Source organism: Aulostomus chinensis, chromosome 5 (genome assembly GCF_037954235.1).
Source record: "Aulostomus chinensis isolate RoL2024-O1b breed Wild chromosome 5, RoL_Achi_v1.0, whole genome shotgun sequence".
In the NCBI taxonomy this organism is placed as follows: Eukaryota; Metazoa; Chordata; class Actinopteri; order Syngnathiformes; family Aulostomidae; genus Aulostomus; species Aulostomus chinensis.
Genome location: NC_141324.1, coordinates 12,711,012 through 12,738,962, shown reverse-complemented (window position 1 = coordinate 12,738,962; position 27,951 = coordinate 12,711,012). Strand labels below are relative to the sequence as shown.

Sequence of the window (27,951 nt, the reverse complement as noted above, 5' to 3'; positions counted from 1 at the left end):
GATTGGAATTTGAATATTGCTTTTATTTAAATACATTAAAATTTGCAATGTAACAAAACTATTGGCATATGAAATTCAAACACCATTTAAATGAACAAAAACATGGCTCACTTCATTTTCTGTGACTAGTGTCAGTAACACTAGAATATTTTTTTTTCTCTCTGCCGACACCGACATCTGCTCTGCATCACTCACCCCCGCCCCGCCCCCCCCCCCCATTTACACTGTTCACAGACTATCTTACAATAAGAGTGCTGAATAAAAATGAGGTAAGAAAGTGGTTTGAAGTTTACAGAACATGCTGAACGGCAACATAATTTTGTGATGGAGAAAGTAACAAAATAAAGAACAAAATACATGTGTGCATTTAAAATAATCAATTTACACAGCTTGCATCTTTGGTTACAAAGTAGATTGAATGATTTCACAGCTTTTCCCTCTCCTGGCCCCCTCAGGAAAAACGTGGGGGGGAAACATGAAGGAAGGAGGGAGGTATAGTGATTTTATTTCACTTTTAGAGAGATGCCAATCTGCTCGCGTTCCAATTTGATATCAGCAGGTGAAGTCACCTATCACGGCTCTTACAAAAGAAAGTACATTCATACTGGATCTTGACTATGAATTGAAACTGCAGTGTAAATTTGAGTTAGTGTTTAACATTTGTCAGAATTGATTTTTGTCAATAAGTATGGTCAATTATTTCCAATACTGTAAAAGGAAGAAGTGGGCTACTGTTAAACGGGTTTAATGACATTGTTCATGTATGAAAATAGCAGCCCTGTAATAAATTAAAACAGTTAACAGTAGAACTCAAAAGACTGATGCGAGGGTTGAACTCGATGGAAAAGTAACGGCAGCGGTGGCACTCTGAAAAACACTCTCCCACTTCTCCACAATGAAACAGCAAGGCTAAAAATGCCCCTTTAACCCACAGTTCTCTCATTTAAAAAAATAATCACTCTCTTTTGACAATCAAATCCCGTTTGTCCCTTATGCGAAGCAAACCTGTCAATGTCCACCTCCGTGGTTTGAGCAGGTTGCGGGTCAATCTGGCTCAGGCCTTGTCCAAGAAAAAAAGGCATCCTGTCCCACAAACTCGTACCCCAGCAGTCAACCAATCCAGGAAACCGGCCAGATCCAAAAAACACCCAGACACTCCCTGATGCTCCACCTCTACTCTCTTTGTCTGTCTCCTGATGATTGCATTAACACTGGAAAGGCCCACAGTACAGATTTTTGCTCGCTCGCTCTCTCTCTCTCTCTTACTCTCTCACACACACACACACACACACACACACACACACACACACACACACAAACGCACTTACATTCAACACTGATGCACAGTCACACTTAAGAACTCACCCTGACATGGGCACACACACACACACACACACACACACAAGCACTGTACTTTGTGGTCAAGCTGGTGGCTAAGAGGACAATGTTTCTTTTGACTTCTTTTTAGTTTCACATATACTTATAAGTTGTAGAGAAGATGTTGGTTTTGTTTTTTTCTCGGACGCACTTCAAGCCGAGGTGACACTGGGCTGCTGTTGTTGGCTAGAATCAAGCTGAGTCTGGAGCTGCTGGGGTTTTGGGAGGTGCTGGAGCTGGGGGTGGGGCTGCGGCTGAACTTGAAGCGGAGGCTGGGTCTGTTGCTGGGACAGTGGCTGGGGTTGGCTGAGTCCTTGCTGGGGGGGAGTGGTGCTGGAGCTGGTGGACGACTGGGTGGAGAGCTGAGACAGCTGCTCACTATTGGCAAGAGATTTCAGCACAGCATTCTCTCGCTCCAGCACAGAGTTTCTCTCAAACAACTCCTTGATCTGTTCTTTCAAGACCTCCACCTCCTCACGCACTGCATACATCAGATGGCTTTTCACCAGGTCCTAGAGGAGAGCAGATGCAGGATAAGGCAGATGTGAGGAGCACATAGTGGCTGGTTGATGATGTCATAACCTGCTCCACACAAGGACATCAGATTGATGCTTGAGGTGCAAATCAGTTCATGTGGAGCGCTACACATTTTTTGACAAACACAATAGAAGACCTTGTGAAAACAAGACCTTCACCCAGCAAAATACTTCATTTTAACTTGACTTCAGCAAAAAAATATGAAGTCCCTTTCTTTACTCAGAAGTACACTGAAGTCACTACTCACCATTGCCTGTTCAATTTTATTATCGATGGCAACAACATTGGTTCCAGAGGCACTGCAAAACAAAAAAGATAGTCATGTAAAAGTCAGAAGAGAAGCTTTATTTGCCATGCATTTTTCTCATCTGCTGAATTAAACATTACAAAAGAGGTAGAAGATTAACTGTGTTCAATTAAAAGCTTGCTGACTGAAGACAGGAACGGATCAAATCACCTGGAGTGACTCACCCTGGTTATCTAGGACAGACCACATCAAACCATACGTCAACACCACACATGGTCATGTACGCTACAAGGGCTATGTGGGTCAGGAGAAATGAGACAGCCTCATCATATCCAAGTCAACGCAGCCGAAGCACATGGAGCGAGCATCCCACCACCATGTCAAGCACTGAGAAAGCACACCCATCAACTTTAACAGAATAAGTATGAGTTTAGGACAAAATCCCGCATCCCTAAAATCGAGCATATCTGACTGAATTCAGCAGCAGCAGGTGCTCTGCCGGCGGGTCAGCTTTTACCTGCGACAGGCACCAGGAGAGAGCCGCGAGTACCGGATAGGGTCTCCAGAACAGCACAAGGAAGTGTAGGACACCGCACACTGCATGGTTGGTCCGACAAAACTGACTGCTTCCTCCGCCGAGACAAAAAGAGGGTCGCAGTACCGTAACAGAGGGAAGCGAGGTAGCGGACACCACATTTAGAATAAAGAAATATGAACCGGAGAGAGGAGGCGGGAACAAATGACGCGATCTCTGGCTCCGCCCGCCTCAGTCTCCCTGGACGAGATCGACCTACAAAGATAACCGTTCACCTCTAGAAATATGAATACGTATGTATCATATGAAATGCTGCTGATAATATTGCCTGGTTAAAAATATGCAGAAAATTGCCGTTTCAGTAAGTCCACTGTCAGGCAGCCAAGCTTCTTCCACTGACTGATTTTTATTAAGTTTAAAAGTTGCACTAGCAACAGCGGCCTCTACTGCCACAAATGGCGATTACAGGCTGCAGCACAGCAGCGGTGTAAGACTCCAATCACATTTTCAACGAGGATAAAAGAATTCATAAATGCAGATTTTTGTGATATCCATAGAAAACATGCAGGACTAAATAATAATGCTATCAGTCAAATTAAGGCTAAAATGTGTTTATGGAATACCATCCATTTGGCAAATGAATTATACTCAAAATAAATAGTCGGCAACCACTTGTTTTGAAGTGTGAACCAGATGGTTGTTGGTGGTGGATTACTTAATTAAATATTATCACGTGTATTTTTAACACAAGGAAAAAATACATTTTTAAAATATCATAATTGCTACCAATAATGGAAAAGTCATTAATTTGTGCATACATAGGATGGACTGCAACTTTGACAATTGACAGGTGATCATCGGAGTTCATCCTGATGGGAACATTTAATAATCCCAACTAAAGAATAAATCATTACACGTGTCCATGTCAGCCCTATCTCATGACAATATGAAGGGGACATTTATTTTGTGAATGTCAAACAGGACACAGATATCAACAGAAGACAAAAGAATGCAGAAGTAAAATACCAAAGACAGCGTCTTTATTTTTTAAGCTCATTTACAGAGCAATATTACCATGAGCTTGTTTGTTCCCCAGAGAGCACCTTCGTGTTTAAATTCCAGAATGTCCTGTTCAGCACAAACTTTAAAGCTAGGGATCTTAACCAAAAATGTGTTACACATTTATTATATACTGCTCAAAGTCAGGTCAAATCATATCAACCTGTCCGTTACGAAGCAATAATGACTGTGAATACATTTCACCTGCAGTTGTACAAAAGAGACAATAAGTGAAAAGGAGAGGCATAAGTAGCAAGACTGCAGAAGAGTATTAGGGCCACCCATGAGGGAAAAAAAAGAGGAGGTAGATTTGAGACTCTGAGGAAAAAGTCAAAATGTCGAGAACAAAGTCAAAATACAATGTTGAGAAAAAAGGTGACATATAGTGTCTTGAATTCTCTTCCAAGCTTGTGTGGTTTATCCTTCAGAACAGTCGCAGTTTTCGGCACAGTCTCTTTAAAGTCATAACACCGATGACTACAGTGTGTTTGTGAGCTGCAAGAGAAAGTATTTCTTTGTTACTAAAGCTGAGTCTGAAGTATAGTTTCACCAGTTCATCTATCCGCCCGCACGGTATTTTGTAGGAGCAGTCACATGCGCTGGTTGTTACAGTCTCAAAAGGTCAACTTTACGCTCGACATTGTATTTTGAATTTTTTTCTCAAGGTGCATGATGAAAAAAATCGATCTCCTCTCATTTTTTTCCATCATGGGTGGCCCTAATGATCTTCCGTGCAAGACAACCCCTTCTAAGGAAAGGTTTTGTAGGTGGTAGCCACAGACCACAATTGGTATCATGAGGTGGTACCTGCAGCCCACAGAAGTTGCTCAGGTCGTGCAACTCCTCCAGGACAGCACATGCCCAGAAGGTTTGCCGTGTCTCCCAGCAGCGTGTCAAGACCGAGGAGGAGATATCAGGAGACAGGCCAGTACAACGTGAGATAGAGGGGGCCACAGGAGGGCAACAACCTAGCAGCAGGACCACTAGCTGCTCCTTTTTGCAAGGAGGAACAGGAGGAGTACTGCCAAAGCCATACAAAATGATTTCCAGCTGGCCAGTCGTGTGCATGTTTCTGACCAAACTCTCAGAAATAGACCCCATGAGGGTGGCTTGAGGGCCCGACCTCCACAATTGGGGCATGTGCTCATAGACAAGGTTTGTGCAGCCATCCCCCAGACAACACCAGAATTGTCAAATTTGCCATCGGTGCCCTGTTCTCACAGGCTCACACTGAGCACATGTGAGAGATGTGAAAGACTAGAGACACTTTAAAGAACATTCTGCTGCCAGAAACATCCTTCAGTGGGACCTTTTTGGCAGTGGGTCAGTGATGGTCAGGGAGACATATCATTGGAAGGTCATATAGACCTCCACATGCTAGCCAGAGGAACTGAGTGCTGATTGGTACTGGGATGAGATCCTCAGACCCATTTTCAGACCATATGCTGGTGCAGTGGGCCCTGGGTTCCATCTGGTGCAGGACAATGCCCAGCCTCATGTGGCTGAAATGTGTCAGCAGTTCCTGGATGCTAAAGGCACTGATGTTATTTGACCGGCCCACCCTTTCCCCAGACCTGGATCTAATAGAGTACCTCTAGTACAGCATGTATCATTGCATCCACCACATCGCATCACAGCAGAGAAAGTCCAGGAACTGACTGATGCTGATCCACATCTGGGAGGAGATCCCCCAGAAGACCATCCATCATCTCATCTCACATTATGGGTTCTCTTGAGGAAATTCATGGATGTTGGATCAGCCTGTGCTCTCATTTTCCACTTAGATTTTGATTATGATTCGGAATCCTCAGAGGGATATTGGTTTCCATTGATCGTTCTTGGGCCTTCCATGTCCCCATAATTCTTTAGATGTTGTAATTTAAAAAAAAAAAAATTACTCTGGTAAATCAGTCTGGTTCTAACAAAAGCAGAAACACCAAAAATATTTTTTTTTTTACAACAGTCTGATTGTCAAGAATCACATTTCCTTTTTATAGGGTTGATTACCAGCACCACCAGGTGGTGGAACAATGTCTGCTAGTAGACACATAGTTGACAATGGACTCCCCCTGAGGACAAGATGTTCTGTTCCACACCACCCAATTTCTGGGTGTGAGGTCAGCGGAAGAGCTCAGGAAGATTGTTATCAGGAACTGTAGCTGCAAGGAATGTTCTCCATACCTCAGCCGCTATGAAAGTCTGTCACTCACATTCTCATGCTGTATGCCTGACTTTGATCTCTTTCAGATATGAAAGCATGTTACATGAGCTACAGGCCAATACACAACACACAACGAAGAAGGAAGATCTGTTGAAGACGTAGTATCAGTCAAGCTATATGGACACACACACACACACACACACACACCTCAAGAACACTTCAGCAGTGTTCGTCAAGCCCCTCTGTAACCCCTGCAAGTTGTTACACAATACAAATGTTACATAAAAATACTGCATCAACCATAGTTTTACTCACTGTGTGCTTAATTTTGATGAGGCGTCACACACACCCTCCTATATCCCCACCCACCCACCCCCCTAACAGGAGTTTAATAAGTCTGTGTGCACACAAGAATCTCTCACTCTATAAAACTCAGAGCAGGAATGGGCTCTGGGCTACACCCTTGTTGCTTCATACAGTGCAGAAACATAACAACACAATTTCACTGTTGAAAATCAACTGCAATTCATGCATTCAAGTGTTTGGTTAAGGTCTGTGTTAGTCATGCCAATGACAGCTCCTTAAAATGTCAGCTCAATTTTCTCTTATAGAAACACCGATATGATGTGAGAATAATTTTTAAAGAATCTAGAAATGGTTGCCCAGATAACGCAGTGGTCTGTGTTGTCAACCAATAAGGGGGGCCACTAGTTAAGTAGGGGGGTACTAGTTAAGTAGGGGGGTACTAGTTAAGTCCCTGTGTTGTAGACTTAAATTTTATTCATGTCTTATTTTCTCCTTCTCGTACACGTCATATCCTCAAGTGCTTATTTTGTTGCTGTTACTAGATAGATTTATTTCTTAGCACATCTGTTGTGCAATAATTTTGTTCGTATTCTAAATTTAATAGGTTAAAACACATATCCCTGTGCAGCAATTCAAACTGCTGTCATGGTCTTTGTGCAAACTGTGAGTAAATGAATGAAGTCAAAAATATGAGGAAGGAGTAAAACACTACACATTGAATGTAAACTAAATATTTGGTTGAGCAGTTCGTAAACAGAGACTCACTGTCCAAAGGCAAAAGTGGTTCACGTGATTTCAGTGATGAAAGCTAGATAAACAAAGCATGGCAAAGACAGATGGACACATTCTGGGAAAGATACTGGATGTTAAAAACAAAAGACAGACACTTTCTGAATTGTAGCAGAAAGGGAGCAAAGTTGTCTTTGGAGGGAGATTTGGGCCAAGAGCTCATGCTTCAGCCCCAAGTTATTCAGTGTACTGGACAGCTTTTAAGGGATATTTTGGTGTATTTCCTCATGTCCTGATCACATTGCATTTCACCGGTGCAAGTATAACAGGAGCTACGAAAGTGTTCTTACAGCTGCTTTAGTGGAGGCAATGTGGGAGCTGCAGCGTGGAATATCACCCATGTAGCTAGAGATGAGCTAGTAACTATGAAGACTGGAAAATATCAATCGTGTAATTGTGTTTTCAAAGATTTGGATAGACTTCTAAGATTTGGATGATAAAATACAGTTCTGCTTCTCTGAGTCAACCTGGGTAAAATGAGCAGCGGCTGATTTGTTCAGTTATGGTGGTTTGGGTGACTGCTCTCTACTTCAGCTTCAAATACACTAGTTACATTGAAGCAAGCAAGGATAACGATCAAGTCAAAACCATATTAGGACACCATCTGGTGCTCCAAGCAGAATTTCCAAGAACAGCTGGCACCGGAGGAAGATTTTGGAAACCGCAGCATGAGTGACGAGTGTTTTGCAGTGGGTGTGCTTGGTAAGAGCACAACTCCTGACACACAGGATCTTATTTAAGCTTCAAGATCTCATGTCACACCAAGAGCTTGTTTGAACGCATGTCTTCAAAACAAAACATGTTGAATGCACAGTTAAGTCCTCTCTGTTAAATTCTCTGTAAACATGATAGAACCACTGATGTACGGAAGGTCAAAGCCGAAAGGGCTAAAGGGCAGATGAAAGACAATGCTAACGAGGGCTTGAACTTATCCTGCCACTGATTATGCAACAAACACCTCCATAAACTTAAACGTCTACTGACGTTTATAAGCTTCAAATAGAGTCTGGAGTTTCCCATGCCATCTTAGCTGTAAAATAGGAATGTCAATAAAAGCCTCTATTACAGAAAGAAAAGTTTACTCTCAGGTAGAGCGCAGCCAAGTGGAGCAGCGGGGGTAAACACGTCTGAACATCAAATAGATGTCATTCATCTTCTATGGCAGAACCGCCGGTATTTATGAACTGTAGGTCTCTGTTAGCAAGTAAAAGCAGACCAACATCAATTCATCTCACAGAGAGCGTACAATGCGTACTGTGGGACAAATGCCAAGGGCTGACAAATGTCACGCGCTCTTGAAAAACCAGGTGCCTCCCCAAGTAAAGGGATGGAATCAGGGCAAACATTGAGGAGGAGAGTGAAACTGTAAACATACAGCAAGAGGCATCCCAACTAGACCCTGATTACTGATGGGAGCCGACAGGCTTAGGCCAGTATTGGACAAAAGTGCCAAGATTAAGCGAAGACCTAATTTCTATCATTGGATGGCCTCTGTGCAGCAGCAGACAGCAGTGAGACAAGTACCCACAGACCATCTAAAAAGTGTAACACCAAAAGAGTCAAGTACCATAAATACTAATAAACAAAAGTAATTGAGTACAGACCCATTTATGTTGTGGGGACAACCACAACAACAAGAGCCAGTCAAGCCAGGCTTGTATCCACACTAATAAATAGCAATTATGTTTCCACATAATTGTCACACAAATTGTAGGCAAATAGTGGATAGGTAGCAGAAAGGGAAATGTGAATCGAGTACGTTTCCACTAACTGGTTTGGGATGAATAAAACAGTTATGCAATGCCACCAGAAGATGGCGATATCTGACATGTTGCACACAGCTGTTACAAAAAGAAGAAGAGTCTCCCAGTAAAAATGGACAGAGCTTTTTAAAAATTACAATCAGTTAAAAAGTTCTTAAGTCCAAGTGAGTATCGGACATGTATTCTATCCGGAGGTGAAGACAAAGTTTGGAAATATCTGAGAAGGCGCGGGCAGCAGAGAAAGCTTGTCAGGTCATGTTAGTTAAAAATTCAGAATGTCTGGGCTTTTAAGAAAAGGGGGTTTCTAGTTTCTATCTCCTCTTTTGGCCACTGACTCTTTTTGGTAAACTTTTGTGACATTTGGTTTTGTTGTTTTTCTGTATTTTGCTAGGAACTTGCTGCCACTGCTCAACACTACTGCATACAAATTTCAACAACGGAGAGCCACTCATTCAGAAACCCCCTAAGACATTTAAAGGCGCGCCATCAAAAAAAAAAAAAGTTCAATCCAACATAAGTACTTTAAATCAGATTTCAAAATATAAAGATAACATTTATCACGATATAGTCTAAAAATATCACAGGATTATTTATAGGCAGCATCATCCAGCCCGAGTACAAACTGCCATCATCGACCACTCACGGTCCTCTGCCAGGATCATGTGCCAAGTGAGTCACAAGGATGCTTAAATGGGAGCCTTTTATTTTGACATTTAAACAGCGCAGCAGAGCTTCTGGCTGGTTCTTCTGAAGGCCAGTCGGTCAGGCCTAAAATATGAGCTACAATGAAGTTGTGGGAGAGTCAAATGATTCACGGATGTGACAGAAGCGTTTTCACTAGATCTAAACAAACATGAGGTACATTAAAAGAATAGTTAATTCCCATGCTTTTCTAATGGTGTTATTTTCAGCAGAGATGTTAAAAAGCTGAACACGGGATGGCAACAAAATAATATTTTTAGTAAATGCCCCCTGCCTGCCATGATCCTAAGCAAATAACATAAACTGATTAAGGATCAATACTGAGATCTTCTAAACAGACAAACAGAGCACTGACTATTTTTGAATCCATGGAAACAAACAGCCCTCAGCAGAAGAGTGTATCCACAACAGCTCTGCTCATGTGAAACATGTTGTAAAAGTAATTTCCGTGTCATCGCAACAGTTCACCCTCTTTTGGAAGGAAATCATTAAATCAGATTAAAAATCAAACAAATACAGGTCCATAAAGCATCACAGACTGGATGCCATCATGTTATCCTAAATAAAGCAACAAGTGGACCGATGTTACTATGTGTGTGTGAGTTCATTGGCCGGTGAGTGTTTGAGCTGGATATTTCACTCACTTTCATTTCCTGTCAATCAGGTAGGCCTTCATGTGCTTCCTTGTTCATATTTGTTAAAGTCAAAGCAAGTGTTCAGTCTGTTTGCTCTGTATTGACACTGACAGGTTTTTATGTCCACACGCTACATGGCCCCTTGTCGATGTAGTAATTTCATGCCGTATTTAGAATGGAACTGTGAATAAAAGTCATCTGACGGAAGCAGTGACTCAGTGGAGAGAGTGAGAGTGATGCACTAGAGACCAGGCCTCACTCAAGCTTGGTATTTAAGCCCTGTGTCTAAAGGGTACAGGCTGCATGCACACGCTCCTCAGCTTCATAAATCTTAGATGCTGAAAGCAACAAGTTGAGGTTGCCAGAAGATTCCAACAATAGTCTGGTCTTCAGAGTTTTAGCTGTTATGTCCACAATGAAAACCATCACAAATTAACTGCTGAGGTCTGCAACAAGAGCAGTCAGATGATCGGACATGTTGTAAATAAGTACTTTGAGTTACTGAATTGCTTACTGGGAAATGGAAATGAAAAGTGAATTCTAAATGTGATACTGTGAATATTGTGTTCTAGCTTGACTTACTATGAGTGTTGCTTCCACTCTTAACATATCTGCATAAGACTTTGAAAATGAAGGCGGTTTGTCAGATGGTGGTTAAACTGTGAAAGTAGCAGTCGGGCAGTAAACAGAACAGAAACAGAAGCACCAGAGAATTACAAAGATGTTGTTGAGGTCAATCCTGCTCTTGCTGCCAGGGTTTTTCTTTTCCAAACCTAATTCATGCACATGGAGAAAGCAAAGCTATCTTCTACTGAACACTGCACACACACATTTTTACACTCGTGCAGGCCTGTCCAGTCCAATCCAGTACAGTACTGTACCTATCACTGTGGGCCTTTGAGTCCCTTAATCTGCTGCCAGACTGGAAGGCCTGGTAGAACGCCTTGGAGGGGTTCCTGTGTCGACCACATCCAGGAAAAGGGAAAAGAGACAGAGATAAGAAAAGGAATTGAAACAGTCATACTCTTCAGTGCGCCATCTCAAATCTGATTCCTAGAGGTGTGTTCTTGCAGTTTCACTGTCTCCCAGAAAATGCCTTTGCTTATATGGTGTAGTTTACACTGAAAAAAACACTTTCAGCCTCTGGAAAGATGGGAAAAGAAGGGTCCTTCAGGCAACCCACCAACAGTCTGCTGACAATTGCTCATGTTTGTGTTGTTTTTCTCAAAAGCAAACAAACATTGTAGGGAAAATAATACTAATTTGGACATAATTATAACCTCTGGCTAAAGGAATTTTTGTTTGTGGATCATGACAACCAGTTTATTAACTGGTATTGCTTGCATTGGGAATTTTATTCAGAATTATGCCATGATGTTAGCACATTTGCTAACGGCCAAACTTTACGTGAACCACACGACCTGCATATGCTTAAAATGTTGTGGTATCTGTCAGCAAATGCACCGCTGTATCAGTGCTTGATATTAATTGCACATCTGCAGTATCAGTTTATATTTGCAGTCATAACCAATTATTTGCACCATAACAGATAACAACATTAGGCCTCTATTTCCTTAACTGAATACTCGCCACCATGTCTCCAGCATGAGGGAGCTGTGCGCAGTGCGATGAGGTCATCATCCGCTGCTGCATAAGCTGAGAGGGGGAGAGAAAATGTTTGAGGTGTTTTTGTTATGTTTCTAAGTGTCGGAAACAGATAGAGAAGAGGCGATTTGCAATAATGGCTCAGTGTCAGCCATCCTGGGAGGAGCCAAGAGCCGTCAGTCTGACTGGAGTATGTGACAACAAAGAGGGACACTGAAAAACAACGTGGACCCACCAGGGCAAACCTCAGCAGCGGCCTTTTGTCCACTCCTGGATAAAGCCAGAGAACACTTCCTGACCACCCCAGAGCTAAAGGCATCAGGAAACTGCAGGAGTGTAACGTTATTGCTGTGAATAAGCTGTGAAAATAGTCGCAGCCTGTAGCTTTCACTCATAGCCTCCTGGCTCAATTGTTGGATGCTAACATTAACTTGTTTTTCGTGAGTCCACTGTCATTTCACATCTTTGGCAAAAGTTAATTTCATTCGTTGTACTCAGGTTACAGAGATTTCTATTGGAAAAGAACAGACTCCCAAGTGTACGGACTCTTATGGAGTCCAAAGAGGGAAACAAGACGTCCCAGTCACAGAAATGTGACTGATGTGGATTTAGCATGAACTTACCTGAGATATAAGAACTCATTTACACTGAAAGGTTTGTTGCTGATGTCACCTTATTAAATCTCTAGGTTGCTATAAATGCTGTAACTGTACAGTTGCATTTGTCTTATACTTTCCCATGATTACTTTGTAATTTGCATAATCAGCCAAAATCACCCTGGTTGTTATGCTTGTCCCAGAGAAAGCTTCATCCGAGCCTCTTTTAAGTAACAATCTTAACACATTTTGTTTCAACGTAGTTATAAAATAACCAGGATAACCTAAGTTGAACTGTTATTCTTATTCTTCACATGCATCTTATTTTATGTCTGCACCATGACAAGAGTATATACATAATAACTCGTCCATTCTACAGAAGAGGAGACCTGACCGTCTCTCGGCACTTTCACACTGGCCACTGAGCCACTAATTAACCCATCTTTTTTGCGGCTCGGTCCGAGTTTTCCGACAGAGTGTGGCAAATTGGGGGTCAGTTTTAGCCTGGCAATATTCTTCCTCCAACCAGCCGTAAGGTGGGCGGAGATTTTGATAAAGACGTGAACTCGTCAACATAACGCTCACCTGTTCTCCCGCATCAAACACCTCAGAGAATGTCAACACCAATACTGCTGGCAGCCAGAGCGGCGAACTGCTGTTTTGAAACTTACAGACAGTCATGGAGCTAAATGTTCTTCCGACGCATCGTCGCTTCAGCAAGATGAGCACCTGGGGAGCCGCTGAGATCAGGGAGCTGTTGACCATCACTAGCGAGAGGACCGTGGACAACCACCTCACGGGACTGTGAAGGATGGCATGTATGAAAAGGTCGCAGAGGAGCTTGGTCGATGTGGCTATCGCCAGATGACGGAATATCACCGGCAAGTCGAAAAACTTGGGAAAAAGTACCACCGGGTCTGTGACCACAACAGCAGCAGCAGCAGGGGGAGGTTGGACTGGGACACTACGAGGTTTGCCAGACTGTCACAGGGCTGAATATTCTTCCGTTGTATATGTTGTACGTCACTGTTCATGCACATCTTCAAACTGCACGTCACGTCACATGTTTACACCCACACAAGTGGCGGCTTTTTTGGAAAGAGGAATATTACACCTCCATTTCACACAGGCAAGACCGCGCATTCTCCCTGAAAGGCGCTTCAACAATTAGGTGGGGGAAAATATGGATATATCTGTAACAGGACAAACAAGTTGTAATTATCAGTGTATCAGACACTGGCAAAAATCCAATATCATGCCCTTGGCCTTTTTGTCATAAAAGCTGCAGTGAAAGAGTGGAAGCATAGCAGTGAACAAATACCCATGCATGCCAATACACACACTGCCCTGCTGTCCTACAACTCAGGAAATATAGCTATGACTGCTGATCGTGATATTTAAGATTTGGTCTTAAATTTCCAATTCGGTAATTTTTTACCTTAAGATATCATCTTTCACCAGCCCGATGAATCTAAGAATCAATTGTTCCACTCCTACGCTGGTTTTACGTGTTTACTAAACACAGCAAGTGAATGACCAAAAAATAATCAGACGAACAGAGGCCAGCACGTGTCACACAGTGACTCTCGCACCAATCAGTTACCAAAGAGTTTTGACATCCACGTATTATTATCAGCTCACAAGGAACCACAATAGGGGTGATATCTATTAAGTATGTGGTTTCAGCTATTGTCCATGATGGAAAAATAAAAGATAGAAAACATGGATTTTTAAAAAAAATTTTTTTTTAGAAAAGTAAAGCTCTGGAAATATATAACATACAAACGTTTCAACAAGACTTTATCAACATTAGCAGCCATAAACTGATGGGCTCCAGTGTTTTGGCCCCTACAAAACATAAAGGACCTCATGAGTATAGTGGTCCTCTGTTCTTAGACCCCACATGTATAGTAAAACAAGGCCAAGCCAAAAACACACACCATGACCACTATTCCCAGCTTGTGCATTTCAAAACTACTCCTCCACATTCACACAGACTCAACTATGCACACAAACGAGCACACGCGCACACACATGAACATATGCACACTGCGCATACAGCACAAGGGAATAAGGAGTTGATTTACAGCATGTGTGTGAATATTGAAGCACTGCCAAGGCGCTTTTCCTAGAAATCTTTGGTACAAACTCCCTTTGTCACATTACCTCATGACTAAACACTCTCACAAGCCTCCTCCTATGCCTCTGCTCTACTTTGCTTTGCGGGCAACCATGCAAAAACAAAAAAAAAACACATGTGCAAAGCACACGCCTCCACAGAAAACCTCCTTCTTCACAGCTAAAGTCAGTACAAGCCAGTAATGGATCAGAGTGGTCCAAGATCAGATGACTTCTGAGTGCAGTAAGCAGCTCATGAATGAGGTAAGAACTGGAAGAATCATCATTGCCTGTTTTCAAGCAGCAAACAATATCCATTTATCCACTTATGAAAGCACCTCTTTGTAACCCTAATTAAACTATTCAACGTCTTCCGCTGCAGTCAAAGTGCCATTCCCTGTTTTGACCTGACATTGGGGACTAGGGGAAGACAGACAGACAAGAAATTAAAGTCTCTTTGGCCATCCATCCATCCACGCTTAGCAAAATGAAAGATCTCACTTTCCCACTCTATATGCAAATATACACCTCCATTATTTTCATTTGCAAAGACTAAATGTGTCACTTTTAACTGGAGTATCTATGCAGGGAAGTTTGTCTCTAAAAGTATATTGTAAAAATAGTGTGATGAAATAAAATATACTATTCATATTATTTTAAAAACCTGTTTAATGTGTCTAACACTGACATTAAATTGGCAACTTAGTGTCTAATTATGGAAATGCATCTTATTTTGAAGGTTTTGCTTGATTCCTTTTTGTTTTAAGTGATGCATCGGGTTAGAGATTGAGGATGCAGGATGCTTTTCCTGTGCCTGGTCAGTTGGAAATTAAAAGCAGGAAAAGGGGGGAATCAAAACAATAATAATAAATATGAGCTCCCACTGGTATGCTAATAACAGCAGCTCAGTTTAAAAGATTATGATGCAGTCCTTCAGCATAGCCCATCACACATTCAAATCTATACACGGCCAAATGTGGTCTGAATGATGTGACATCAATGCATCCTTAGTGCAGTCATATTTGTCCACTTGCAGTCTGATCTCTCAGGACCTAAGTACATGTCGGAAAACATTCTCCAAATCCTTCCCAAACGGACAAAAAACCAATGATTGCTCACACTGTGCCCCCAAGCAAACATATGACCTGACAGCAGATGAAAATAACCTTCTGGTGCATCCTTGTTTGTTGATGTCACATTTTTTTGCTTTAGGGTTACTTACTTCTCTGTCAAATATCGTCAGCATCAAAGGTTCAGTTTCACGGGTGCTGAATCTCTTAATAACTTCCCTCATTCAGTCAGCACGTGAAAACCCTTGACTGATGAGCAAAGGGAGGTGGGTGCAGGGAGACTAAGGTGCCAGCAGGAAGTACAATTTTGAACACATCCTTTGAATTTGCATTCATTAGTCTTGAGCTGAGCTCTAAACTGTGTTCAGTTCTCATATTTATGTTCTTAAAACTCTACTTCAGTTTATTGAGACACACGCAGTTGCTGGGGACAGGCAACCAACTGCAGGTTCACAGAATGCCTTTTCATGTAGCCTTCTGGAACCACTGTTTTCAGTTGCACTCAACTTTCTATGTGATTGATCATATTAAATGTCAACTTTGCTGAACTGACACATCGGAGTCGGGGTCATTCATTAAGAGATCTTTAGCGTGTTAGGATAGAGAAAAGGCCTTTAGGGTAACTCTCAAAGAGTGGCAGTAGATGGACAGGCAGAGTAATAGGAGGTGCAAGAGGAAGATCAGGAGGTTAAAGTAGGATGTTGAAAGCTCTCATTGTTGATGCTCACAAGGCTTCAAGTTCTCAGCACATCCATCCACCTGCCACTGAGAAGAAGTAGGTCAAACCTATTCGGATTCTTCCTGAGGAACCTCTCTCTTTGACATGTTCTGCTTTATAGAGAAGGGAGAACCCAGTGCACCAATGCAACATGATCACCAGAAGAAAATGGTAGCTAGCTACAGCCAATACAGAGGAACTCTAGAATGTCTTAAGGTTTCTCCCAAAAGCCTCTTCCAAGGGACGATGAATCGTGGTAGAATTTGCAGTACTGATCATCACTGACTTGTTTAACATTGTGAGGAGGCAGGCAAAATTGGGCAGTCAACTAAAGAAACTCAGAGAAAAGATGGGGAAAACAAACACAAGCTTTACTTGTAAAGTATTTGATTGCAGTACTGTAAACTAGACATTAACCGTTGCATTCACACAACATAAAACTTAATTTTGCCATTTTTGTCACATTTTTTGAGTGTAAAATCCATTTGTATTAGGTTGATACTTGAAGTAGCAACAGTGTCATCTGTTGATGATGCAACACATCTGTTAGGTCTGTTAGAGGCAAACCAGCTTTGCTAGTGCATGCAAATGGACAGAGCTGAACTTCCCTCTGTGTTGCCTGTGCCCAGAATGGCCACTCAGCTACTTGCAAAAGTGTAATAGGTGATGCAAAAAAATGCATCAACTAGCAGAGCAGCGCATAAGTTACGCATTGTACAGTACTTCCACATTATTGTACGTCCACCATGACAGTCAGACAAGCACCTCTCAGCTGCAAAAACTGCATAAGTTGTCCAGCACATTATCATCAAATAAGCAATGCAAAGCTGACCATCAAGTAAGTGCAACAGTGACATTGGAACACAGCAGCCTTTGAAGGCAACAAGCCCAGTGCATTCTGGTTGTGGACTTCAGTTTTGATTGCACATATCATGGTCCAGGGGAAGTGTACTGGCGAGTTAGCCCCCATCTGGGATGCAGGCCAACGGCCCCAGGTCTCCACCCCAGCTGTTAACCCCTCTACAAGGTTGACAGACATGCACCGAACAGAGAGACTGTGGTAACAGAGAGATCTTAGTGCATAAGGCACAAACAGGTATTTGCTGCAATTACTGAACGTAACTCCATGTATATTGGCCTCCAGTCACTTCCTAAATAGGGATGACCTACACTCAATGTACCAGAATACCCCCTGAGGAGTCGCCTCAGCTGATTTGATGAATGTGCTTTTTTCACTGTGTATTAGTCTGATTTTGGACATTTTCCTTGGACTCCTCTCAGCCTCATCTCTCCACTCTCCCTGAACCCTGTAGCAAGGTAGCCTATCCCTGAAGCTCCGCCCTCTGCTGCGAGCTGCACAAAGCGGAGCGGATTATTTAGTTTATCAAAAATCACACAGAGACAGATTCCTTGCTATATTTAACTTATGGTTTAATAAAGCAAGGACATGGCAAACCGCCATTTAAGTATCCCGGTGTAGTGTCATTTTTTGTTTTGGGAGACTGCAACACTTGGCACACGTGGCCTTAGGTCACTTCTCATTAGATAGCAGTGACGGATACTGAGGAGCACACACTTCTGATTGGTTAACATGACTGTCTGCCACATATTGAAAAACTCTTAGGGAGATGAACCATACTAAATGATTATTACTTAAGATTAATTGCAGCTGTTGCATTTGGCCAATCGCATTGTTTAAATCGGGTATCTCGATTAAATATCTATGAATAATTCAGTGCTGGCCCATATGATTCTCGACCGGCTTCAAGGCTCACAGAAGGAAGGCATGGCTTAACTTGGTTATGTTAGTCTAGCTTTCCATGTCTAACTAAAGTGTTGAATGTTGATTTCGTCACCTCCAAGTGACGTTTAAACTGAAAAGGTTCACCATATTTGAGGTTAGAGTTTTATGCCCATTTAATTTGCAACAAATCCTACTTAGCTTTTATTCAAATGAACCACATGCATTTTATGTAAATTAACCATGGGCTGCCTGCTCATTAATTGTGCACAGAAATGATAGCCAGGGATCGTCATCACCAGATAGGATAATTAATGATGCTGAAGAGCAAAACATCTATTAAAATGACTGAACTTGCTGGCTAACCTTTGTGCTAGAGTCGCTGAACCTGTCATGGGGAGAGGCACTGTGTTATGGAATAAAACGCAACACAGAGACAATGAAGAAATTATGAGGAGTAATGACGACTATGAGTTCAGTGTTTGTGTAGTGAGTGTTACGTTGGTAATATAATTTCAGCTGTTGACTCTAATTTAGCTCACAAAACATAAAGTCAGTTTCGACTTCATTTCTATGCACATTAACATTAGCTGGTGATTTCATGCCTCATCCCCAGAAGTAATTTACTCACATGCACACGTGTGACAAGGTGGATGGGGCTGGAGGGCAGATGGTCTGTGCACTGTAAAATTACATTGTCGATTGAGAAACAAGTGGAATTCGGATTGTGTCTTCCTGGGCAGGTCGCCAATTAAAGTCTATGTATGGGAAACGAGGCACTTGTCAGAAGTTAGCTTGACTTTTCACTCACTGCTCTCCTTGAGGGACTTTCTTTGTGTTTAGTCATAGTAGTTCTGACTAGCAGCATATCAATAATGTCATTAATGGCTGAGAGGCATTTACAGACACAGCCGTGTGCTTGTTCTTAAAATGGTACAGCATAGTGTTCATACTAAAGCCTAAACTAAAAACTGAAGAGAAGCATCATACATTTTACATGCAACATTGCTGCCTTTCTTGATGGCGCAGTCCCACAATATGCCTTTTGTTTTTTCAGCACATGCTGATAGTTGACAAAGCTGTTGCTGGAGTGTGTATGCAAATGAACCATGACACCAGCACATGCAACTAAAACTGCTCATAAAAACTGCTGCGATGAGCCGCTTGTGTTGAGCCGTTGGAGGGTTTCTACCTTTTGAATTGTCTGTTCGCAAGTCAATCACAGCATGGCCCATTTTTTATGGGTATGATTGGCTGTTATAAACCAGGGAGGTAGCATGCTTGGGTTTGTTTGAGCAAATGAACCAAGCATAACAGTTGTGTGCTTTCACGACAGTTTGAAGGTTTTCAATTTAAATCATCATTATAATGTGGGGCAAATACAAATTAACAATTTACTCACATATAATGGTTCTCTCCATGCTGCTACCAAATAAGCATCTGAACATATCAACAGTGTTTTATGACTTTTGACAAAACTGATGAAAGAAACGTTTAGTAAATCAATAATTTCTTTAAATAACAGTTGACTGGTTATGAAAAAAAAAAAAAGATAGATAAGAACAACGACCTATTTTAAGTCTCAAGTCACTTATCTCAGATATGCCCAGAAAGTAAAAACACTGATGTACAAAATAGCTGAAAAGTGAGCCTCAGTCCCTTCGGTAGCACTTTTTCCAAAAACAAGATAAAAAGCATATTTTAGCAGAGCTTATCTACAACACAGTACGGCATGTCCCCAGTTGTGAACGTGCAGCTCAAGCCATTAAATCTTTGACTTATTTTGCTGCCTTGTCAGGACAATGGAGGGCTTCCATACCTGAGGCAGAGGTGATGACTGACGCAAAGCCTACAAACCTGCTGACGAGAAGTGTCATTACATCCAGAACAATACATCTTTCTTTTCAAAATAGCTTTAAGGCTAAGAGAAGGCAGGGCTAACATAGGACAAACAACTTGACAAGTGTACACAGAAACAGAGAGTGAAGTGTTCATAGTAGGGGCAGAGGCTTATTGCAACACTGCTAAATAATGTTGATTTGGTAGATAAAGTACACTTAGCTAAACTGATGCATTCAAATCAACAGGCTTTCAATAAAACCAGCACTAATAAAGATGATTATGCTCAGTTCTTGATGAAATTACTTTTTTTAAAGAGTTTTTTAATAAACCTTAAATGCCCCATGAAATGAAAACACATTTTCTGAGTTTCAGTTCTGTGTCCATGTGGTAAGTGTTCATGTATATCTTGATACGTCAAAATAAATACCAGATGAATATTAAGAGTATTTTCACATCAAAATCGCTGCCATTTCTCGATCAATCCATCAATTTTCTACCGCTGATTCAGTTAAGGTTCGCGGGGGGGCTGGAGCCTATCCCAGCTGCCTTCGGGGGAGAGGAGGGGTTCACCCAGGGCGGGTCACCTGTCCATCACAGGGTCAACACATATGGACAGACAACCATTCACAGTCACAGTCACACCTACAGTCAATTTAGAGCATCAATCAGCCTCGTCCCCTCTTGATGTCTTTGGACTGTGGGAGGAAGCCGGAGTACCAGAGAGAACCCACACAGGAACAGGGAGAACATGCAAACTCCACACAGAAAGATCCCGTGCTCGAGCCAGGACTCGAACCCAGAACCTTCTTGCTGTGGAGCAACGGAGCTAACCACCACACCGCCCGCTGTCTTTTCTCTTCCTGTAAAAACAATTAAAACATTGGATGACTCATCCTGCACTCAGGGGCTTGTGCTTATTTTTATCCAATGAAAAAGCTATCTTGTATCCATGTATGTCCCTTCCCCATTTAACAACCAATGCACCATGGCTCAAAAATACTTTTCCTACAGATTTACATCGCAAGAGGCATCAAATGAACGGTGGAAAAATTGCTTGGAGCATCAAGGAACACAAATGGCCCATTTCACTACCATCACATGATTGGTTTGCTCACATTCCATTGTTTATTCACATTCAAGTTAAAGGACTAACTTTTAGCCCTCCACTTGTTTTATTGTTAACTTCCAGGCTTTGGCTGAAGAGCTGTGGATAAATTGTTTTGAGCTAGACAAAATCCCCACGAAATGAGTTGTTTCACTACCATAATGTGATGAATTTTAGCATTCAGCACTACGGGCGAATGTAAAATCAATCTCTACGACAACTTTTTCCTTCTGCCACCAAATACACGTAAATATGTGGAAACAAATAGCACTCTGACGTCTGTTTCACTGGCCCTTTAAAAATGTTTAGGATGTTGTCATGGTGCCGATCTTTTTTATTATACAAAGTGATATAAAAACCTTAAAAATATGACACCCTCAGCAAAACTGAACATTATAATCCTCATGAAAATAAGATTTCCAGTTAAGGCACTGCCCAGCTCAACAAGCTGTAAGGCATGAATGACGGCAGCCGCGTTTCGGACTCTTGCACCAACTCCACTGATTTTCAATAAAGTTGTATGTACCTTTAGCTCTGTGAGGCACTCTGGGGAAAATGTGCCCACCAAATGTCACATGATATGACCAGAGAGCCTCGGCACGGAAGTAGGGAGTGAGCCGAGGAATATCAAATGAATAGGAGGTGGGGAGCAAGATGAGGGACTGCGAGTGAAAACAGGATATAGCAGTAAACCAGAGGTCAAACAAGAGAGGGGAAAACCCCAGTGTCTGTCAGTGTCACTCTCTCTCGAATACACAAATTTAGAAGTGTATATGATGAATATGTATAGATGAACTTGTCCAAGATTATTGCCACACAGTGCCGCTTTCCTTAGCGAGAGGGCCCCCCGCCCCCAAAATGGATACTACACACACACTGAGCCAACCCATCCCCTGCTGAAGACACACCCCTCATCCACCCACCCAACACACACACACACACACTCAATTCCCAGTAGCTGTAACTGCTTCACTTGAAGCTGGACTCCTCTCCCCTCCCAAACCTCCTGAAGACTCTGATTTTACATAAGCTCTCATTATGTGAGGACAATGAACCAAACCTCCTCAGCATGAGTTTGATTACACGCAGACTGCAGACGCAATGCATTTATGCAAATGATTCTGCAAAATAGAAGCAATTCCACTGCGATTTGCACAAAGACATTATGACAACCCCACATTGTTATTTTACCCCTTCAGTTGCTGATGCCATCTGGGAAACATTAGCCTCTGCGATTCATATTCTAAGTATGTGGACAACATCCTCAGAATCTAGTCTATATCAACACTGTTGTGCCTTAATTACTTGCAGAAAGTGCTAAAGGGTGGAGGAGTAACGGGACAAACCAAATGGCTATTTTCAAGGTTGTGTAATCTCTGTAAACGTCACTCATACACACACACACGCACACACACACACACACTGTACTGGGCATGTGGGGGTGCATGTGTCTTTTAAATTAGCTACTGAGGTAGCAGTCGAGGGTTACATGAGGGAAGAAGACACAAGTGTAGATATTAATTGTATAATTCACCTGAAAATGAAAAGTCAGTCATCGTCTAATCACCCCCGTGCCGAAAGAGGATTGGGTGCTTTTCTACTCAACAAAACACTGCTGGAGTTTCACCAAAAAAAAAACCCAAAAAAAAGCTGAATGGTGACTGATTCTCAAATGTTAAAAAAAAAACAAAAGTAAAATCATAAAACACCTACATACAGCTGTCTTAAGTAATCAAAGTGTCCTGAAACCTTGACATGCAAAATGGTGTTCCAAAAAAATTTTTTTTTTTTTTTAAATCACTGACTCCATGTTTTAAACCTAGAAACATGGAGTCAAGGCTGTGGTCTCCAGGTTACAGTGAATGATGAGGCTAAAAACGTGGTGTTACAAATGGTTTTAACAATAAGGCATGTTGAGGTTTAAGGACATTTGGAATACTTCATATTGTTGATTTATTATGCATTTTAAAATAATATTTGTTCCCTTTTCCTGTGAAACGCCAACAGTTTTCATTTTCGGCTGAACTATCCCTTTAAGCAAATCAGGAGGTATAAAAGTGTGTGTGTGTGTGTGTGTGTGTGTGTGTGTGTGTGTTGGGGGGCATAGCCTTTTGAAGCGAGACACAAAAAGTTTCCCTCTACAGCTTCCTCGTCCTGACTCCTGCTGCAGCAGAGGAATGTCACTCAGCATTTCGTCTATACAGCAACAACTGACATGCCTTCTCTGTTAGGCATTGGACGGATAGTATCTACAAAGCAGCATCTGCACTTGTTCATAATGCCCATAAATCCTGCAGGAAGCTGTGTGCCTCCTTGGTACACTAAGAAATGTTACACATGAACTAGAGCGTTTTAGTAAGTTAGTTAAAGTGTGACTGAAGAGTTTCAACACGTTTGGCACAGATTATACAAGTCTCTCTGGAACTCTAGAAGAGTGATTAACATCATCCTCCCAGAAGATATTCCCTCATTTGGTGTTTTGATGATGCTGGTGGAGAGCTTGCTGTCTGTCTGAGAGAGCTGTTGACAGCAACGGCCACAACATATGATTCTCACATCCTTTTCATATTTGTCACCAAATCGCTTCACAACCCTTGTGTTCTGCGCAGCAGCATCTGCATTCTTGTTTGACACGAATCATCGTAGGTTCTTTCATTTGTTTCCCATCTTAATTCTAAAAGAGTTAACGTTCAGTAGCAAGCATAGTTGATAGACACACCCATTGACAAGGGCTCTTATCAGGAGAGTAGGGGCACAGTGGACAGACCACTGCTCAATGTCTGATAGGCTTGTGCTGAGGTAAGAGACTCCTGCTCTTATCAGTCTGAGAGCTGGTTCTTCTCACAAGCAATACACTGGTACTAAAAAAGAAAAGAACACTGCTTGCGGTTGCTTGTATTGCCATGGACCTAAATTCAAAGGCATAAAACGGTAATTTTTTTAAAAATTTGAAAAGGTTTTACTAAGTAAATTCATTTTCCCATTAATGGTGGTTAGTTCTGACTCTGGTCATGCATTTAAAAAGAGTAACTAAATTCAGTGAAATGTGTAAATTGATGTTTGTTATTTATGTAAAATAATAAAATTGTGATCAAAGACCAAGAAGCATCCCCAAAGTGCACATGCCATGCTGTAACACGTCACAATATTGGAGAGGCTGTCCACCCACACAAGAAAAGAAACAGAGCCAATGCTCTGCAGCAGCTTTGTCTACAACCTAGTGCGTTTGTGAGACTGTAAAAGGAAAACAGAGATTTCAGGCACTGTATCATTTCTGATCATGCTTCCCATTAACTGGAACGCAACAAAGCACTAAAACCCAAAAGATTACTGTCAAACTATTCTACCTTAATTGCTCTAAAACTATAGTCCCCCATTAAAATGCGTAAATCCCAGCTAAGGTATCTTTCAACAGCAACCTAAATGATCATTCACCAACTTACACTTCAAGCTAATCAACTGTTATTTCAGCCAATGCTGTAAAACTCTCAGCAAACGCTCCTTGGGGGAGCCATATGGGGCTGACAGTGGAAACCATGCTGTAAATGTGGTAACAACAAAATCAAAAAGTCCTTGCTATGTTTGTATCAGAAGGTCTTTTCAATGGCATTTATTACAAAAGGTCAGCTATGCCATATATGTGGAGAAGAGCCATACTGGCCTAAGGCTTGGAGAAGAGCTAAGTTAACTCCAAGCACTTTAGCAAAAAGCACATCTTTTAAGTATGCAGCAGAAACACCTTGGAGAGTGATAGCAGATGTGGGAGTGGAAAAACCTGAAACAAAGGCCAAACTGTGTTAAAAAGGCACTCACATTTCATGTATATGCTTGCCTTTAGTGGAGGCCATGAGTGTTCTCTTCACATGTGCTATGAACTTTGTTAAGAACATATGAGAAACAGCACATTTCCTTCCGCTTCTCTCTTCCCTCTACCCCCCCTTCCCCCGAAACTGTGGGAAAAACCCTGCTCATCTGACAAAACTCAATGAGCCACACTATAACACTTTGGTTCACATGGCAAGATACACATCAACAAATAGCCAGTAAAATGTTCCCCCCATTCTACAAGAGTACATTTAAGGCAGAATATGTGATATTGTTGCTATTCCAAAGAGATGCAATTTAACACCCAGAAATCTTTCAATCAAAATGTTACTTGAGTGTACAAGAAATGAATGTTACCTGTCCTCATCCCCGTCAACAGGTATGTGGATTCCAAACAGGCTGTTGACAGTTGGAGTGGCAAGCTGCAGGCTCTCTGGCATGAGGGGCTTCACTGCTTCCTTTCCAGAGACAACAGAAGACTGTACATTGATAAGACCATCTGACTTCCTTCCACCGCCATCCTCCACCTGTCCAAATCCAGATGCAAGGAGGCCCTGTGCCCCCAAAGCTCCTGGAGTCTTGCTGAGGGGTATCTGAGCGGGAGGCAAATTGGAGCTTGTCACCTTTGGCATGGCTGCACTAGAGGCACTGGGCACAGCAGTGGGCACAGTGCTGGGAACACTGGAGCTCGCTGCGATGGCAGGCACGTTTTGTACACCTGACGATGTCGGGTGGAGGCCATGGGGTTGAGGCTGTCCAGTGGTGGCAAACTGACTGACAGTCTGCTGCGGCAAAGTAGATCCCCCCACCAGTATAGAGGCCCCGGCACCTCCCATTCCTCCAGCCTGCTGCTGAAGGAGGACTGGAACTGGCTGTACAGAGAGTAAAGATCCTCCTCCACCTCCAGCGACATCTCCAACCTGACTTGGCACAGAAGCCCCTCCAGAGGCTGGAGGCATGACAGACGAAGTTCCATGTCCCACACTCTGCAACGCTGCAGGCAGACTGGATACTGAAAGTGACTGGCCAGTGGAAAGTCCAGGCTGCTGCTGATAGTACTCTGCCTTCAACCCAGGTGCCTGGCTGCTCAGGTGGTGCCCCTTAGGAAGCTGCTGCTGCTGCTGCTGAGGGTAAGCAATAGACTGGGCTGATGGGGGCATGATGGGAGACTTCTGGATGTGGACAACTTGAGGCAAACCATTTTGCCCAACAGGCAAAACACTCTGGTGAGCAGCAGGCTGGAGCGCCATCAGTGAAGGCTGCTGCTGAGCTGGGGCAGTGGTGGGCTTGCTGCTAGACAGAGCAGATCCACTAGCACCCTGTTGCCGGGTGCTGTAGCTTTGATGAAGGATTTGTGGCTGCTGTGGTTGTGTCTCCACTGAATGCATGCGGGATGAAGAAAATGAAGCATCTGCCATAGAGCCCAAGCCCTGACCTGAGTGTGTTGCCAAGGCAACCACAGAGCCTCCTGTATGCCCAAGCCCACTGTCTCTGTCTGCAGCAGGTTCCAGTGTTGCACTGGCATGCCGAATACTATCACCAGTCCGACTAACTGCAGAACTCTCTGAGTCTTTCTCATAAAACTCTGTACATGTCCACCGGCCTCGTCGAAAAGGTTCCCCAGTACCATGGTCGAGTTTAATGACCCTGAAGCGTGAAGTGCAACTCACCGTGGAGGTGGCAGGAGGAGCTGAACTGGTAGCTGAAGCTGGTTGGGATGCATTCACTGACACACTGGCTACAGCACTGGTGCCAGGAGTAGCCTGATGCTGCATAGCCCCAGGCTGAGTGATGAGGGGTAAACCAGCTGGACCGCCAATCCCGGGTGGCTGATGACCACCTTGAGATGTGGCCGACACTCGATACTCCCCCAAGGGACTGTTTGACAGCGCAGACAACTGAGGTATGTGTGGTGGTGGCATGACGCCGCTCGCTTCTGGCTCTCCAGCATTGTTAAGGGCTTCTTCAGACGAACTTCTATCGCATGCTGGTTCGTATTCAGCCCGGGACATGTCGTAGATTCCTGACGACACATCTTCAGTCCGTGATTCGTCTGGGTCATCCAGGCTTTCCGTGTCGTCGGTGGCACCTATAGCCGCCACCTGGGCCTGTGTCACACTTGTGATCTGAAAACAGCTTTTCTTCTTGGCCGGCATTTTCGACATATTGACAAGCTGAATCCAAGTCTTGTGTGGCTATGTTTCTCCTCCGTCAAAATGGGACGAGCTGGTTGAAGCTTCCAAAATGATAACTCATACTAGGCAGAACACCTGGGTCTATTTTACTCCGCTTGTCTAACTGGAATCAAGATGAATCTGCGCCATCCTTTTTCTTCTCTCCTGTTGCGTTTCATGAGCTCATAACGCAACGCAACACTTCACGTCGTCTTGTCCAGCAATGCGGCTTTAGACGCAGAAACCAGCAGCCTGAATGTCTGATACAGAGTTTTCGGTTGAAGAGATTTTTTCTCAGCAACAGGAGCTAGTTTAAGCTGAGGTGGGCCCGTAGCCCTACACTCACCGAGCAAGCTAGCAAGTCAAGCCAACTGGGTGCTGCACACTCCCCCTACGTAGGAACAAGTATGCGAGACATCTTCTCGAAAGCAGTCCGTTGTACCCGCTCACTTCTACAGCTGGAAGACACTCGGAGGCGATCCTCGATATAAAGCTAACGCCAGTCGAGGGAGGAAAAAGGCTTTTAAAAAATCCCAAATTTCAAAAAAACAAACGAGTCTAAACAGCGGCCACAGTTACCTCCCTCACTCAGTCACTCTTGACAAGATGGCTATGTTGTATGCAACCGCGCTGCATCGTGGGTAGCTACAGTGCGCAAGGATGTTTACGTACGATGCGTTTAGAGCTGCCTTCATGGTCCATCAATAAAATCAGAAAATTGAACATTTTAGCGACTTTGGTTGTCCCTCACGGATAAAATAATTTAAGAGCACTACTTTGGAGTACGCCTTGAAAGTAATAACACTAAAGGAGAACAGCATCATTTTGCAACAACCCCTCTGCTCCTGTCCTTGAGTGTCCAAAAAAGCAAGCACATGGTTGAAAGATGTTTACTTTACTTACAGTATGCAGATATTTTCAAGTGCAACATGTGCAGATGCTTGAACATAAGTCTACTTACATTTGATAATACCAAGAGAATGCTTTATCAAAAAAATCAGCCACAGTGAAATTGTTGTCCAGCCTTTCATACAGTCTTTTTCTAA

General features: G+C 42.8%; 1 protein-coding gene across 4 annotated transcripts; it reads right to left on the bottom strand.

Annotated features, from left to right (window-relative positions):
* Window positions 1-219: 219 nt before the first annotated feature.
* On the bottom strand, window positions 220-27,520 carry LOC147261245 (TSC22 domain family protein 2-like). 4 transcript variants are annotated; one of them, XM_086203207.1, is made up of 4 exons: window positions 25,089-27,520; window positions 10,993-11,067; window positions 2,162-2,213; window positions 220-1,889 (listed from the first exon to the last, which is right to left on the bottom strand). In XM_086203207.1, exons 1-4 carry the CDS (start codon window positions 26,894-26,896, stop codon window positions 1,530-1,532), a joined length of 2,295 nt encoding a protein of 764 aa, XP_086059333.1. In that variant the 5' UTR covers window positions 26,897-27,520; the 3' UTR covers window positions 220-1,529. The 4 variants fall into 4 exon arrangements, with proteins under 4 accessions (XP_086059333.1, XP_086059330.1, XP_086059332.1 ...); XM_086203204.1 differs by lacking the exon at window positions 10,993-11,067; XM_086203206.1 differs by lacking the exons at window positions 220-1,889; window positions 2,162-2,213; window positions 10,993-11,067 and adding an exon at window positions 15,860-20,661.
* Between the last annotated feature and the right edge of the window lie 431 nt (window positions 27,521-27,951).